The 13,093-nt window shown below is 55.1% G+C and overlaps 3 protein-coding genes and 1 non-coding gene across 4 annotated transcripts; 3 read left to right on the top strand and 1 right to left on the bottom strand.

Annotated features, from left to right (window-relative positions):
* Positions 1-129: 129 nt before the first annotated feature.
* On the top strand, positions 130-3,587 carry PLICBS_001170 (Na+ ATPase; the record flags this gene model as incomplete). The annotated part of the gene is made up of 4 exons (XM_065599733.1): positions 130-381; positions 515-1,397; positions 1,448-2,889; positions 2,943-3,587. 4 exons carry the CDS (start codon positions 130-132, stop codon positions 3,585-3,587), a joined length of 3,222 nt encoding a protein of 1,073 aa, XP_065455805.1.
* Positions 3,588-6,530: 2,943 nt separating this feature from the next.
* PLICBS_001169 (phosphate-sensing transcription factor) lies at positions 6,531-8,371 on the top strand (the record flags this gene model as incomplete). Its single annotated transcript, XM_065599732.1, has 3 exons — positions 6,531-6,992; positions 7,059-8,124; positions 8,181-8,371. 3 exons carry the CDS (start codon positions 6,531-6,533, stop codon positions 8,369-8,371), a joined length of 1,719 nt encoding a protein of 572 aa, XP_065455804.1.
* A 1,351-nt stretch (positions 8,372-9,722) lies between these two features.
* On the bottom strand, positions 9,723-12,211 carry PLICBS_001168 (uncharacterized protein; the record flags this gene model as incomplete). Its single annotated transcript, XM_065599731.1, has 6 exons — positions 9,723-10,789; positions 10,846-11,165; positions 11,225-11,304; positions 11,365-11,568; positions 11,626-11,965; positions 12,051-12,211. The coding sequence occupies 6 exons, from the start codon at positions 12,209-12,211 to the stop codon at positions 9,723-9,725; spliced, it is 2,172 nt and encodes a 723-aa protein (XP_065455803.1).
* A 541-nt stretch (positions 12,212-12,752) lies between these two features.
* PLICBS_r0001 lies at positions 12,753-12,870 on the top strand. The gene has a single exon (XR_010602332.1). It is a non-coding gene; the product is annotated as a 5S ribosomal RNA (ribosomal RNA).
* Positions 12,871-13,093: the final 223 nt, after the last annotated feature.

The following is a 13,093-nucleotide window of genomic DNA, read 5'->3' as shown; positions in this document are numbered from 1 at the left end:
CAAGCCGCAACGGCTTGCAGGTAACGCCGTCTACCTGTATTGAATCATCCCACGACCCATAGCTTCCCGTTAACTTCAACAACCAACCCTCCACGAGTCGCTACACTCCTTTGTTGGTGGCGGCCGGCCATGGACAGCAAGCAGGTCGTGGAAGCACAGAAACATGTTTCCGGTCAATCCAACAAGCCCATTTCGGCCCCTGCTCATGCCCTCAAAATCGAGCAGGTCGTCGAGGAACTCAAAGCAAATGTCGAAGTCGGACTTTCTGACCAAGAGGCTAGGGCGCGGCTGGAGGAGTACGGCCGCAATGAAATAGGCGAAGAGAAGGGCGTACAGCCGTTGAAAATATTCATTGGTCAAATGGCCAATGCCCTGACTCTGGTAAGTCCATCGGCAGCGTTCAAAACACAACTTCCACGATCTTCTCAGCCCTTCCCAAGCACGACAGCCACCGGAACAGGTCAGGAGTGGATGCGTGAGGCTCGGGTCTAGCGTTACTAACCGATCGATATAGGTATTGATCCTTGCAATGGCTGCCTCCTTTGGCATCCAATCGTGGATTGAAGGGGGGGTCATTACCGCTGTCATCGTTCTCAACATAGTGGTGGGCTTCTTGCAGGAGTTTAAGGCCGCGAAGACGATGGACTCTTTACGCTCTCTCAGCTCTCCCACTGCCCAGGCCATTCGCAACGGCAATAATGAGACCGTCGTCACTGCCGAGATTGTGCCCGGAGACATGGTCGAGCTTAAGACTGGCGACACAATCCCAGCTGACATCCGCCTAGTAGAGGCCGTCAACTTCGAAACTAATGAGGCCCTCCTCACCGGCGAGTCTCTCCCTGTCCGTAAAGAGGCTGCTTCCACCTACCCGGACGACACTGGGCCTGGCGACCGTCTGAATGTTGCGTACAGCTCCTCGACCGTAACAAAGGGTCGTGCCCGCGGTGTTGTTTTTGCGACTGGCCTCTGCACTGAGATCGGACAGATCGCTGCCGCCCTGCGTGGCAAGACCTCTCGCCGCCGAGAGCCGAAGCGCCGTGAGGACGGCACCACCACCTTTGGCCGCTGGCTTCAGGCCTGGACTCTCACGTTCTCTGACGCCACCGGCCGCTTCCTCGGTGTCAACGTCGGCACACCCCTCCAAAAGAAACTGTCTAAGCTGGCGCTCTTGCTTCTAGGCACCGCAATTGTCTGCGCCATCATCGTCCTTGGCGCCAACAAATTTGACACGAAGCAAGAAGTTATCATCTACGCCGTCGCTACTGGTCTTTCCATGATCCCGGCCTCCCTCATCGTCGTGCTGACCATTACCATGGCAGCTGGAACCAAGCGTATGGTTCAGCGTCACGTCATTGTCCGCAATCTGAAGAGTCTCGAGGCCCTAGGCGCCGTTTCTAGTAGGAGTCTCATTTCCCAGCACCTCGTCAATCGCTTAACTTGCTCATAGATATCTGCTCGGATAAGACTGGTACTCTTACCCAGGGTACTATGATTGTCAAAAAAGCCTGGATACCCGGCCGGGGAACCTACTCGGTCGGCACGACGAGTGAACCGTTCAATCCTACCGTGGGCCAGCTCAGCATTGTGAGCGCACAGCCTAAGGATGTTGACTTCTGCGGTGCCGACGCCGATGGCGACCCAATCGATGGCCAGCGGCTGGTGGGCGAGGATAGCACGCTCAGGGAGTATCTCAACGTTGCCTCGCTCGCCAATCTTGCCTCTGTTAACCAGGTGAACGGTGAATGGCACGGCCGAGGTGACCCCACCGAGATTGCCATCCAGGTGTTCTCATCCCGTTTCAACTGGAACAGACTCCGCCTTTCCACAGGCGAAGGTGCCCAGTGGCACCAGAAAGCGGAGTTTCCATTCGATTCAGATGTGAAGAAGATGTCCGTCATCTTCGAAAACAAAGGGACCGAGAAGCAATGGCTCTTCACCAAAGGTGCAGTCGAACGTGTCCTCACGTCTTGCTCTCACTATGCTGTCGGCGACGAGGTCAAGAACATGTCCGGGGAAGTCAAGACAGATGTCTTGAAGAACATGGAAGCGCTGGCACGTCTAGGCCTTCGTGTTCTCGCGCTCGCTAGCAGGACCGACATCCCTCACGTCAGGAAAAATCAGGCCGAGCTCCAGCGTGGAGATTTCGAGAAGGATCTCACTTTCCGTGGCTTGATTGGCCTCTACGATCCTCCTCGCCCCGAGTCTGCATGCTCGGTCCGAATGTGCCACGAGGCAGGTATCAGCGTCCACATGTTAACTGGTGATCACCCGGAGACTGCCCGCGCAATTGCGCTTGAGGTCGGCATCCTGCCGTCAAGGGTCAATGAGGTCGCTGCCGATGTTGCCAAAACCATGGTAATGGCCGCATCTGACTTCGACAGACTAACCGACCAGGAAATCGACGAGCTTCCCCTTCTCCCGCTCGTTCTTGCCCGTTGCGCTCCGCAGACCAAGGTGCGCATGATTGAAGCTCTCCACCGCCGCAAGGCATTTGTCGCCATGACTGGTGATGGCGTCAACGACTCGCCAAGCTTGAAGCGCGCCGATGTGGGCATTGCAATGGGACAGGCCGGCTCCGACGTCGCTAAGGAGGCCTCCGACATTGTCTTGACAGACGACAACTTTGCATCCATTCTTAACGCCGTCGAAGAAGGACGCCGCATGTTCGACAATATCCAAAAGTTCATCCTGCACGTCCTGGCCGAGAACATTGCTCAAGCGTGTACACTCTTGATTGGTCTTGTGTTTAAGGATAGTAGAGGAATCTCTGTGTTCCCGCTTGCCCCCGTCGAAATCCTCTGGATCATCATGGTTACTTCCGGTATGCCCGACATGGGTCTAGGTTTTGAAATTGCGGCTCCGGATATCATGCAGCGACCCCCTCAGAATGTGAGGTTCCCCTTACTCTGCAAACACTCGATATCTTCCTGACAATTTTGCAGTTGAAGCAAGGCGTCTTCACTCCTGAGCTTCTGATTGATATGGTTGTCTATGGCCTATGGATGTCAGCGCTATGCCTGGCCTCTTTCGTCTTGGTGCTCTACGGTTTTGGCAACGGCGCTGCGGACATCGGAGACAACTGCAACAACGAGTACTCAGCCGACTGCGAGGTTGTGTTCCGTGCCCGTGCGACGACCTTCGCCTGTCTTACCTGGTTCGCACTCTTCCTAGCCTGGGAAATGGTTAACATGCGTCGCTCCTTCTTCCGCATGCAACCCAAGAGCAAGAAATACTTCACCCAGTGGATGATCGACGTCTGGCGCAATAAATTTCTCTTCTGGGCCATCGTGGCAGGCTTCGTTACCATGTTCCCGCTTATTTACATCCCCAAACTGAACACTGTGGTATTCAAGCACGCAGGAATCAGCTGGGAATGGGGTATTGTCTTCATCGAGGCAGTGCTGTTCTTTCTTGGCATCGAGGCGTGGAAGTGGGCCAAGCGCATCTATTTCCGCCGCCACTACAGGAAACAGGGGCTTCTCAAGTCAGACCTCGAGACGCGCGTATTTGGACACTACCTCAACGGCGACAGCACGTATGGCAGCGCTGACGAAGCTGGCGGCTCCAACATAGAAACTGAAAAATAACCACTGGGACGAGTCGGCGCGACTACGGCAGTGGTGCCGTTGGAAACGAGAAGCGAATCCTTTGGCTTGGACGCTTCACAAACACTCGATTACGTAGACCGTTCACGGCACCACTGCTTTTTCATGGTGGGAATAACTTCACGCAACTCAGCTTCTGTCTGCCATGTCTCAGATGCCTACGCCCAACAGCATCAACCAGTATAGGTATAAAATGCCGACCACAGTCACTCCTTAGATAGAAGAATCAAGCATTCCTTGGCCCACGGTTTTCCTACCTAAGTGTGTGATAGCTGTTGCGCACTGGATTGCGGATGTGACAGGGTACGACTGGCGCCCTCGCGATAAAGGACGCATGTGCTATACGAGGAACCTAGCTGCTTATGATCGTGGACAAGCACCGAATAGAGAAGCATTTGTAGCCAACGCCTCCCTCAAACAGACTCCCATCATGGTATGTGGATGAGTTCCTCTTCCGAAATGATTTCCTAAGCCCATTTGTTATCGAAGGGACACGTCTGCGCAAGCGCATTCTGACCATTGCTACACACAAAGTGGACTGATTTGTTAGAAAGGCTACTTAACCAAGTGCAGGATCTTGCGGCATCCCGTGGGACTGAAGCAGGTCACGAGAAAACCAAGCCCTGCTGCACACCTTGGGTTTGGCCTCTTGACGAGCCATTTCCACACAAGACGAAGACTGGACTATTTTACGGCATGTTGTCATGATTCTAGACGTAATAGCACTGAGGATGTGATAGATGGGTTTAGCGTTATAGCCTTTACGGTATTCCTTCGCTGCTCATATTTCAGCAAGCCTGTTCATGACGTGTCACCCTAGACTACTCCAACTGGGAGAACAGCTCGGTCGAGCGGTCTCACCATAGATTTGCGGTCCTTCCATGGAACCTGATATTTGTATGCTAAGGGAAGAGGGAGGGGTTGGGGCGAGGGCGGGGGCGGAGTAATTGCAACTAGATGAAATGATGTTTGCTCAGCGCTCCGACGTGCTGCGTGATGTGATCCTCTCAGGCGTTGCGGTTTGTGGTACGTTTGCCATATTTTGTAGCTCAAAATCATGGAGCTTCTGGTTCGTTCGTTCAAGTTGAGCCTGGAGAAACAGGATTCGGTCAATAGCGGACTGAACTATGCTAGCCTTTGTTCTCCCAGCATTGGCATTGCTCTCGTCAACCGATTGCGGCCGACTGACAATGCTGGACGCCGAGCTTCCCGACACGATCGTCCATAGTGCTTCCAGTGCAGCCACGAGTTGTTTTCGTCGCTCGCGCTCCGCCTCCCTGTTCTGTGTCTTCTTTTTGGCCTCCCAGTTATGTCGTGGGGGATCCAGCTCTGCGCAGATGCTATCAGCTTGGGATGCTGCTTGTGTGCCACAGACAACTTCCTGGGTAACGAACGGATATGATCACTTCCGATTCCAGACGCTACGGGTGATTTCGGCAGAATGGGCCTTGTCTTGGTTATTGGTTGATGAGCCAACAGTGTGCTTGAAATCCCACGCTGCCCTCGAGTTCTAGACTTTGCCTGTTCCCGGGCTTTCATGGCTGCCTTCTGATCGAGAGATGGGCGGGCAAGTAGCGGGCCTTGCGGAGCGGTACCGAATTCAAATTAACGAGGAGGGACGCCATAAACCGTGAGCTGGCGGTGAAAGCGTCCAATACTACGGGTAGCGGGACTGCGAAGAGGCTTTTAATATGCAAGCTCCTAAGCAAACATACAGAGTGGAATCAAGAATGCGGTGATACGCTGTCACAGCATCATATCACAGGCCCCATCAGCGGAAATCCAGCCGCTACCAGTTAGGTCCCAATTCACGTCCAGATATGGGAGTTCGGCAACTAATTTTCTGCAGGAAGATCAAGTCCTTGCTTTCTCAGCCACTAGTTTCGCAGCTGCAGTGGCGCCTTGGCAGGGAAGCTGTACAGCCATTGAACACAGTCCAAATGAGAACGTGTCCTTGGCGACTGCTCAACTGCACCATGCAAGGAAACAGCATATTCCCCGTGGAGAGCGAGGGATTCCTATTCGACAGGACCCAACGGCCAAGATCTACCACCCACATCGAAAAATGCCAGCGCCACCGCACGTGGGGAAAACGCTGCGGTGATTGGGTCGGCATAGACTCGTCAACCTGATAGTACGGTACTCGCCCTTCTTGGCGCGCTAACAATAGAGTTGATGTTAACGTTATTTGCTGGGGCATGTTCGCCGACTTCGCCGGCAGCAGCCTTACTTGCCGCGCATGACCACTACGACCTTGAACTTCAGATACGCAAATCGCCGCAACTCTTCAAAACCCGCAAAGACCAGCTGACCAATCCACGATGTAGCCCGCACCCGGTGACATCTTAACGCCTACATCTGCATAATGAAGCTGTGTACAAGAGCGCATCGCAAAGGTTGCATAGAATGAAACTATACGTGCCTTGATAGTTCCCTCTATGGATTCCGACCTGCAGATTCAGTCTTCACGACAATGCTCAGTCGCTCTGATCGGTGTGGACTGGAGGGTCTCTTCGCAGCGGCCTGTTGCTCCAAGCCGCAATACCCAAGCCGTGGGAACACAGCCGAGTCCAAACTGTACGCCACTTAAGCGAGCCCCTCGCGTGACTAGCCCGATGGGTAGACCGAACACGCATGGGGCGCCACAACCGTGCTCTTGAAGACTGAAATGGGTGCAAGGATTCATGGCATCCTTGCCCATCCAGGCCGTTCTCGCCTCGATCTTTTGGCTGCATGGCCAGCAATGGTTCCCACTATATAGGCCATCATTTTGTGTCTTCCCGCAAGCAGGGGTTGCTGCTCTCTACACCTGCCCGGCCCGCGAATTTTCACACCTCTGTGCTCGTTCCGCGTTCACTAATAACCAGGTCCAGAAAGACAGCGTCCCTGGAGAAGTGGCTTCCAAAATACCAGCGGTGCCTCACGATGTCTCTGCATCAGTACGATTATCTCTTTGCCGTTGGCACCATTTTCGCGTTCATTGACGCATGGAATATTGGTGCCAATGATGTCGCAAACTCGTGGGCCAGTTCGGTCTCATCCCGTTCCATCAGCTATCTCCAAGCCATGCTAGGCGCCTCCGTTATGGAGTTCAGCGGTGCGCTCGGAGTCGGTGGTCGGGTGGCCGATACAATCCGTACAAAGGTTGTTGACATCAAAGCTTTCGATGAGCAGCCAGCTCTACTAATGCTTGGCATGGTCTGTGCCGTCATAGCTTCAGCCAGCTACCTGACCATGGCCACCCGCTTGGGCATGCCCGTCTCAACCACCCACTCAATTCTCGGTGGTGTATTGGGTATGGGCATAGGTGCTCTTGGAGGAGGAGGCGTCACCTGGGTTGGCTACAAAAAAGACGGAAGCGTTGACATCAAGCAGGGAGTTGTTCAAGTCAGTGTTTCTCTGGGCGGTGCTCTGGTCTAGCAAAGCCGGTTGCTAACAAGGGCCTCCCCGCAGGTCTTTCTCGCTTGGATCATCGCACCTGTATTATCTGGTGCCTTTGCTGCTATCATTTTCCTCCTCACGAAGTATGGCGTCCTGCTGCGGTCCAACCCGACTGCTAAGGGCCTCATGTTGGTCCCGATCTACTTCTGGGTCACAGCATCCCTCATTGTCATGTTACTCATATGGAAAGGTGGCGACTACGAGGTCAGATTAACGGAATCGCAAATTCCGGGCGTCATCGTCGCTGTCGGTGCTGCCTGGGGGCTTCTCATGGCCATTTTCCTTGTGCCGTGGATGTACCGCGTCGTGGTTAAGGAGGACTGGCAGCTTCGTGCGTGGCATATCTTCCAGGGCCCGCTGCTGCTACGCCGTGGCGAAGTGCCTCCCCCTCCCGCCGACTTCAAGGGCGTTGTCCGCAACTTCTATGAGGGCCACCTGACTCGGGAAGAGCTCGAGGCCCGCCGTGCTCATGCCGCCGCCACCACCACCGGAGACGTCGAGGGCCAGCACGGGAAGAATGGGGCTGGGTCTGATGCGTCGACGCCGGAGCCTGAAGACTCTGCCTCGAAGTACAAATCCCTCGTTGGCCCCCAACCGGACGGCCCCTGGTATTCCGGCGGGTATGCTTGGTGGTTCGCCAAGTGGATTGTGCTGCGCGGTGTGGACCAGGACATTGTCACATCGCAGAGCAAAAAATCCGTCATTGCAGGGGATGTCGAGGAAATACACGCCCGCGCCCGCCACTACGACAACCGCACCGAGTTTCTCTATACTTTCCTGCAAGTAATGACTGCGTCAGCTGCTTCCTTCACACATGGCGCCAATGACGTCGCCAACGCTGTCGGTCCATACGCTACAATCTACCAAATCTGGGAGAATGGCAGCATTCCCGGCAAAAAGTCGAACGTGCCGCTGTGGGTTCTTGCTTTTGGCGGCGCAGGTATTGTGATTGGCCTGTGGACGTACGGCTATCACATTATGCGTAACCTGGGTAACCGCGTTACCTTGATGTCACCCTCACGGGGCTTTTCTATGGAGCTCGGTTCTGTCATTACCGTCATCATGGCCACTCGTCTTGGTATGACCTTTGCACAAGCCCCCATCGTTCACGCATGACACTAACAGTAATGACAGAACTTCCAGTATCGACTACCCAGTGCATTACCGGTGCCATCGTCGGCGTTGGTCTCTGCAATGGGGATTGGCGTGCCATCAACTGGCGGATGGTTGCGTGGATCTACCTCGGTTGGGTTATCACTGTGCCTGTCGCAGGTCTCATTTCTGGTATTCTCATGGGTTTTGTCACCTACGCACCACACTGGTAGGGGAAGTACTTGGCCCATTACGGTCCACGGGCTCGGGATGCCGAGAAGCCGCCATGAGACTGACTTAGGGAATGCATCACAGTAAGAGGTGACAGTCCTCTGTCAACGTCTTCGTCCTGCACGAGTGGCTTTGTCATGTTGCAGACCCCAGAACGTATTCGTCGCTGGGAGGTTGACAGGGACTGTCGCCATTGATCTTCGCCCACGAGGCGGCCGGGTCGCACCATCAGTGGGATTCTGTTGCTCAGACGGCCCAGCCAGCAGACCGGCTGTGGAACCAATGACAGGAGATGAATGGACATTTAGAGAGATCGGGGGAGCCAGCAATTATATAAATTCCACGAATTCTGCTTCGCCTCAGATAGGGCCGGCGCCATATCAACGGGTGCTCCGCGCAAGTTGCCTCCCCATGAAGCATCCGTTTCAACCCACCGAGGCCAACCCGAATCCTCCCGCTACCGCAGCGGCCTTCCCATGCCCCTGAGCCGCCGTTGACCCGACGTTGGATCTTCCAGCGTGAGACTTTCGCGCTGACACTGCCACTCGCTTGTATGTGTCGTAAATCACTGACGAATCGAGACGTCGCCCGTTCTTCGTCAGACGCCCTTTGGTGTGCGCAGGCGCGTACTTCTAGTTTTCCTGATCTTTATCACCGTCGGGAAGCTGAATTCCAAGTAAAGACGAAGACTTCTGCCAGGGCCTCATCTCTAAGCTCAGCCGTGGCGGCCACTCCATGTATCTTGTACTTGCGCCGGCGAGAGGAGTGTTTCGTGTGCCTCGACCGAAAGACGCGCGTATTCGATCGAGACCCGCCCCGAACGCAGGCTGGTGGTGGCGCCGTCACTTGGCGATGTGGTAGCGTCATGGAGCGCAGCTGACCAGTCAAACTCCGATGATGGGAGATTCGCACAGGCGATGTCGCCACTGAAACAAAGAAGAGCCTTTAGGGGCATCAAGTAGATATCGAGACTCGTGAGCGCTGGCGCTGCTCGTGATATCGTTGCTTGACCGATCGAAGCTGGTCATGTTGGCGTCTTGTCCGGGGATATCCAGCAGACAGGTTGATGTTGGCGCCAGCGGAATGACCTGTGCTTCGACCGCCGTGACGCCAGCGGACGTATCCAGATCCAGGTACATGCTTGGCGGCAGAGGGCTCTACAGCTCATGCTGGCTGTTGAGAGACATGGAGAGCTGGCCTCAGCGTTCATGTTGCAGTGTATGGGTCTGCAGAGGGATGTACTGAGGAAGTTTGGATGCCACCTGGGATGGGAGGGTGTGCCGCTTTCATGCTTGGGAGCTCCTCGGTGTGTCACTGGCAGCCAACTTCCTCGCAGCCGTGCCACGGGGTTTGTCACGGGATATGACCGGGCTCGAGCAGCCCCAAGGCCTCCTCGTCGTAGTCATGGCACCTACCAGTGACCCAGAACTCCTCGTCGACATGAGGATCAGGTGACTTCTCCCATCTCGGTTCGAAGTAGCTATCGTCAGGCTCGTCCTCTAGCTTTCGTCTCCTCCGCGGTGCAGCCCCTCCGTCGCTTGCGCATGCTCTTTTGGCCCGTCTCAGCCCTTCCGGCTTTGGTTTTGACCACAGGTTTGGCGTGTGCTGCTTGCCATGATAGCTCAGGACATGGTTGCTCCATGCCGCCGGCAATGCACTTATTGTCTGGGTGTCCCCGTTACGCTGGCACTCGGGACAGTCGAATTGCTCGCGAAAGGTATCTTCGTGGTGTTTCCGAACATGTCTGGTTAGGCTCGAGACGTTGGCATATGAATAGTTGCAGAGCAAGCACCTCGAAAGAGCGGCAAGCTGGCGTTCGTGGGCCTTGATCTGTTCGTGGGGGAATACATCCCTCTCGGACTTTTCTTGCAGGTATCCAAGAAGCATTGTCGCCGCGGACACCGGACCAACATCTTCGTCTAATAATTTACCGATACGCACTGCGACAGAGCTGCCAGCGATCTCTCTCTTCTTGCGAGGGTTGGTTGCCTGCGTCGTGCGCAAATGATGCGTGGTACTGCCTTGTGCCCTCAGCCTGTCGACCTCGTCGAAGTATTCTTTGCGCACCTCTTGAATTCGCAGTCGTTCTAGCCAGTCCAGTAGATACTTGATGCGTGCCTTGATCTTTTGCGCTTTTACCGGATCGTCTTTTGCTTCCCGGTACTGATTTCGTAGGCTGCTGAGGTCGTTGCGCTTCTCGAAGCCGGCAAAATCGTCCTTCGTGATGTAGATCGGCGCATAAGGGTCCCGCCGCAGAAAGGCTCGGCTCATCATGGAGACCATCTCTTCGTTTTGCCCTGCTTTGTCTCGATACGCAACCTTCATCAAATCCTTGTTCAGATGTATAGGCAAGTAGCTGTGCTCATACACCTCGGTAGAGTTCGACAAGATAAAGTTTCGGAGCGGCGCGGTTAAACTACCTAAGCCCCGGTCGTGTCAGAAGAGCAATGGTGCTGAGGAAAACGACCGTTCTTACCGTCTAGCCTCCCCCCACCGCCAACTCTCATAGCGTAGGGCCGCATGGCGTCCTCGTCACGAAGCCCTGATACAAACAAAGCGCGGTTCCAGATAGTCCAGTAGGTGTTGTAAGAGATGGAATGGATCGATTTGTCCTTTGTGTTTGACTTCCAGAGCAGCGGAACGTAGTCAATGCCCGGCTCAAGCGGCTCCGCACGGAAAACTTGGCTGGCCGACGTGAATCCAGCCTTGAATGCGTTGTCTGCCAACGCTCGCGAAACCCAGAAGGTGAGGAGGCAGAGTTGACGGCAAGGCACCGTTGTGATGGAGAATTTGACCCTAAGACCGAGGTCAGTCCTGGAGCGTCGCAGTTGCCATAGGAATAGATGTGCACGTACTCTGACCTTTGGCCTCTCTGTATGCGGTTTTGTCTCTGCTTGACGTGGCGTATCGTGACGGTGGCGGCGAGCCTCGTTATCTGCGGGTCAAAAGGGTCACGGACCCATGCGAATTGAACCTGTTCGTACTTGATGCTCACTACGCTCTTGGGACGCCAGCCACCAATGCCGCCGAGGATGATAGAACAGTCGAACGCGATGCGAGTACTAGGACTGCATCGTATATCCTCTGCGCGACTCCACAGCGTTGATAGTATCAAGATGATATCCTCTGGGGTGGTCTCTCTCTTCGTGAAAAGCTGCTTCAGAGACAGGCCAAGCTTCAAGGCAAGCTGGGGAATCCACTAGAAAGGATCAGCGAGGTCGGGCAGCCAGGGCGCGTGATGAGACGAAAGTCCTACCTGTCCAATTTCGTACGCAGGACTGCTGCGAGAACCTTTATCTCGTGACGAATAGCGGAGGCTCCAGAGATGAGCCCTCTCCCTGTCTTCAGTCCTCTTCCTCTTCAGCACATATTCGTCGGCATTCCGAACGAGTGCTGCCCAGACATCTTCCAGCGTCACGGCACAGTTGACGGTTCGAACTTCCTGCCATTCTTCCGCGCCAAGACAGGGGCGCTTCACCATAGAGGTCCTCACATAGGACTCAAGAAAGGCCCGACAGCGGGCTTTGGCATCGTCTGATCCGATACAGAGAGCGAGCCACGTGTCTTCTGGGTGCGCATTGATCCGCTCGGCGAACCTGACGACAATTAGGATGGCAATTCATTGAGGACGCGACAAAGTGAACCAACCGAAGCCACTGACTCCATATCTCTTGTAAATACCTCTTTGTCTTGTCCGCGAGGAACTCGGAGTCGTCGACGGGGTTGTTGTCGTAGTGGTCAAGGGCTTCTAGAGCAACAGCGAGGATGTCATCTTCGTTGCCTGCACGTGCTCGTGTAAGCGAGATGGGCCACTCCTTGTCGTCATGAGACTTGGAAAGCATAGTGGTTGAACCAGTTCTTCGACTCGTTGTCAATGGCAATAGTCAAGTGGCTGCCGACAGACGGTGGTATCCGGCGCGTGTGTTTGTGGAGGTAAACACGGGAAAGGAGAAGGAAATAGGAGAGCGGCGGGCGATGCAAACTCCAGCCCGGCGTGAGCGGAAAGAAGGTGACTCGCCACGCCGAATGGAGAAGGTAAGGCGATCCAAGACACAAAGACACGCCGGCCAACATGCAGACAGGTAGGAGGTGCAGGACCGGTTGTGCACGCAACGAGGACCGCGGCCATTGGCGCTCCGGTTTAAAATAAGTGGCATTGGCATGCATGATGACACGACTGCTGGCGGTTTAAAACAAAAGACGAAGACCGATGGTGGGGGCGTGCGAGCCAGGGGGAGGGTGTCCGGCGCTTGCAAGGCGAGACCGGGACCGGAGGTCGGAAACGGTGGGATCTCGAGACGGTCGGGCCGGGCCAACGCCGTCCGGAACGGAGGCGGGTGGGGCACGCAGACGGTGCCGGAAAAGCGGGTCGTCGGCAAAAGGTCGGTTGAGGTTCATCTAGTGAGCAAGAAACCCCGTCCGCTCTCCCATAGTTAAGCTGGTAAGGGGCAGATTAGTAGTTGGGTCGGTGACGACCAGCGAACACCGGCTGTTGTATGTTTTTTTTTGCCCAATTTTTCTCCTACCCTTCAGAGAGCAGAACCATCGTCGTGAAAGTCGGCAAGTTGCCTCTGCATTTTTGGGTGTACGGTTCTTGACTGGTGTGCCTGGTAAAACCTGGCCCCCAACCTGCGGCCTGTTATGCGACCGCCCCGATCTGGTCAGGTCCTCCCTCCCGGATGCGCACGAATTAGTAGGCGCAGGCGGGCGACGGACAACCTCGC

The sequence above is a fragment of the Purpureocillium lilacinum genome (genome assembly GCF_023168085.1).
Source record: "Purpureocillium lilacinum CBS 284.36 DNA, scaffold_1, whole genome shotgun sequence".
In the NCBI taxonomy this organism is placed as follows: Eukaryota; Fungi; Ascomycota; class Sordariomycetes; order Hypocreales; family Ophiocordycipitaceae; genus Purpureocillium; species Purpureocillium lilacinum.
The sequence above is the reverse complement of the archived record's forward strand: the minus strand, read 5'-3'. Positions and strand labels throughout refer to the sequence as shown.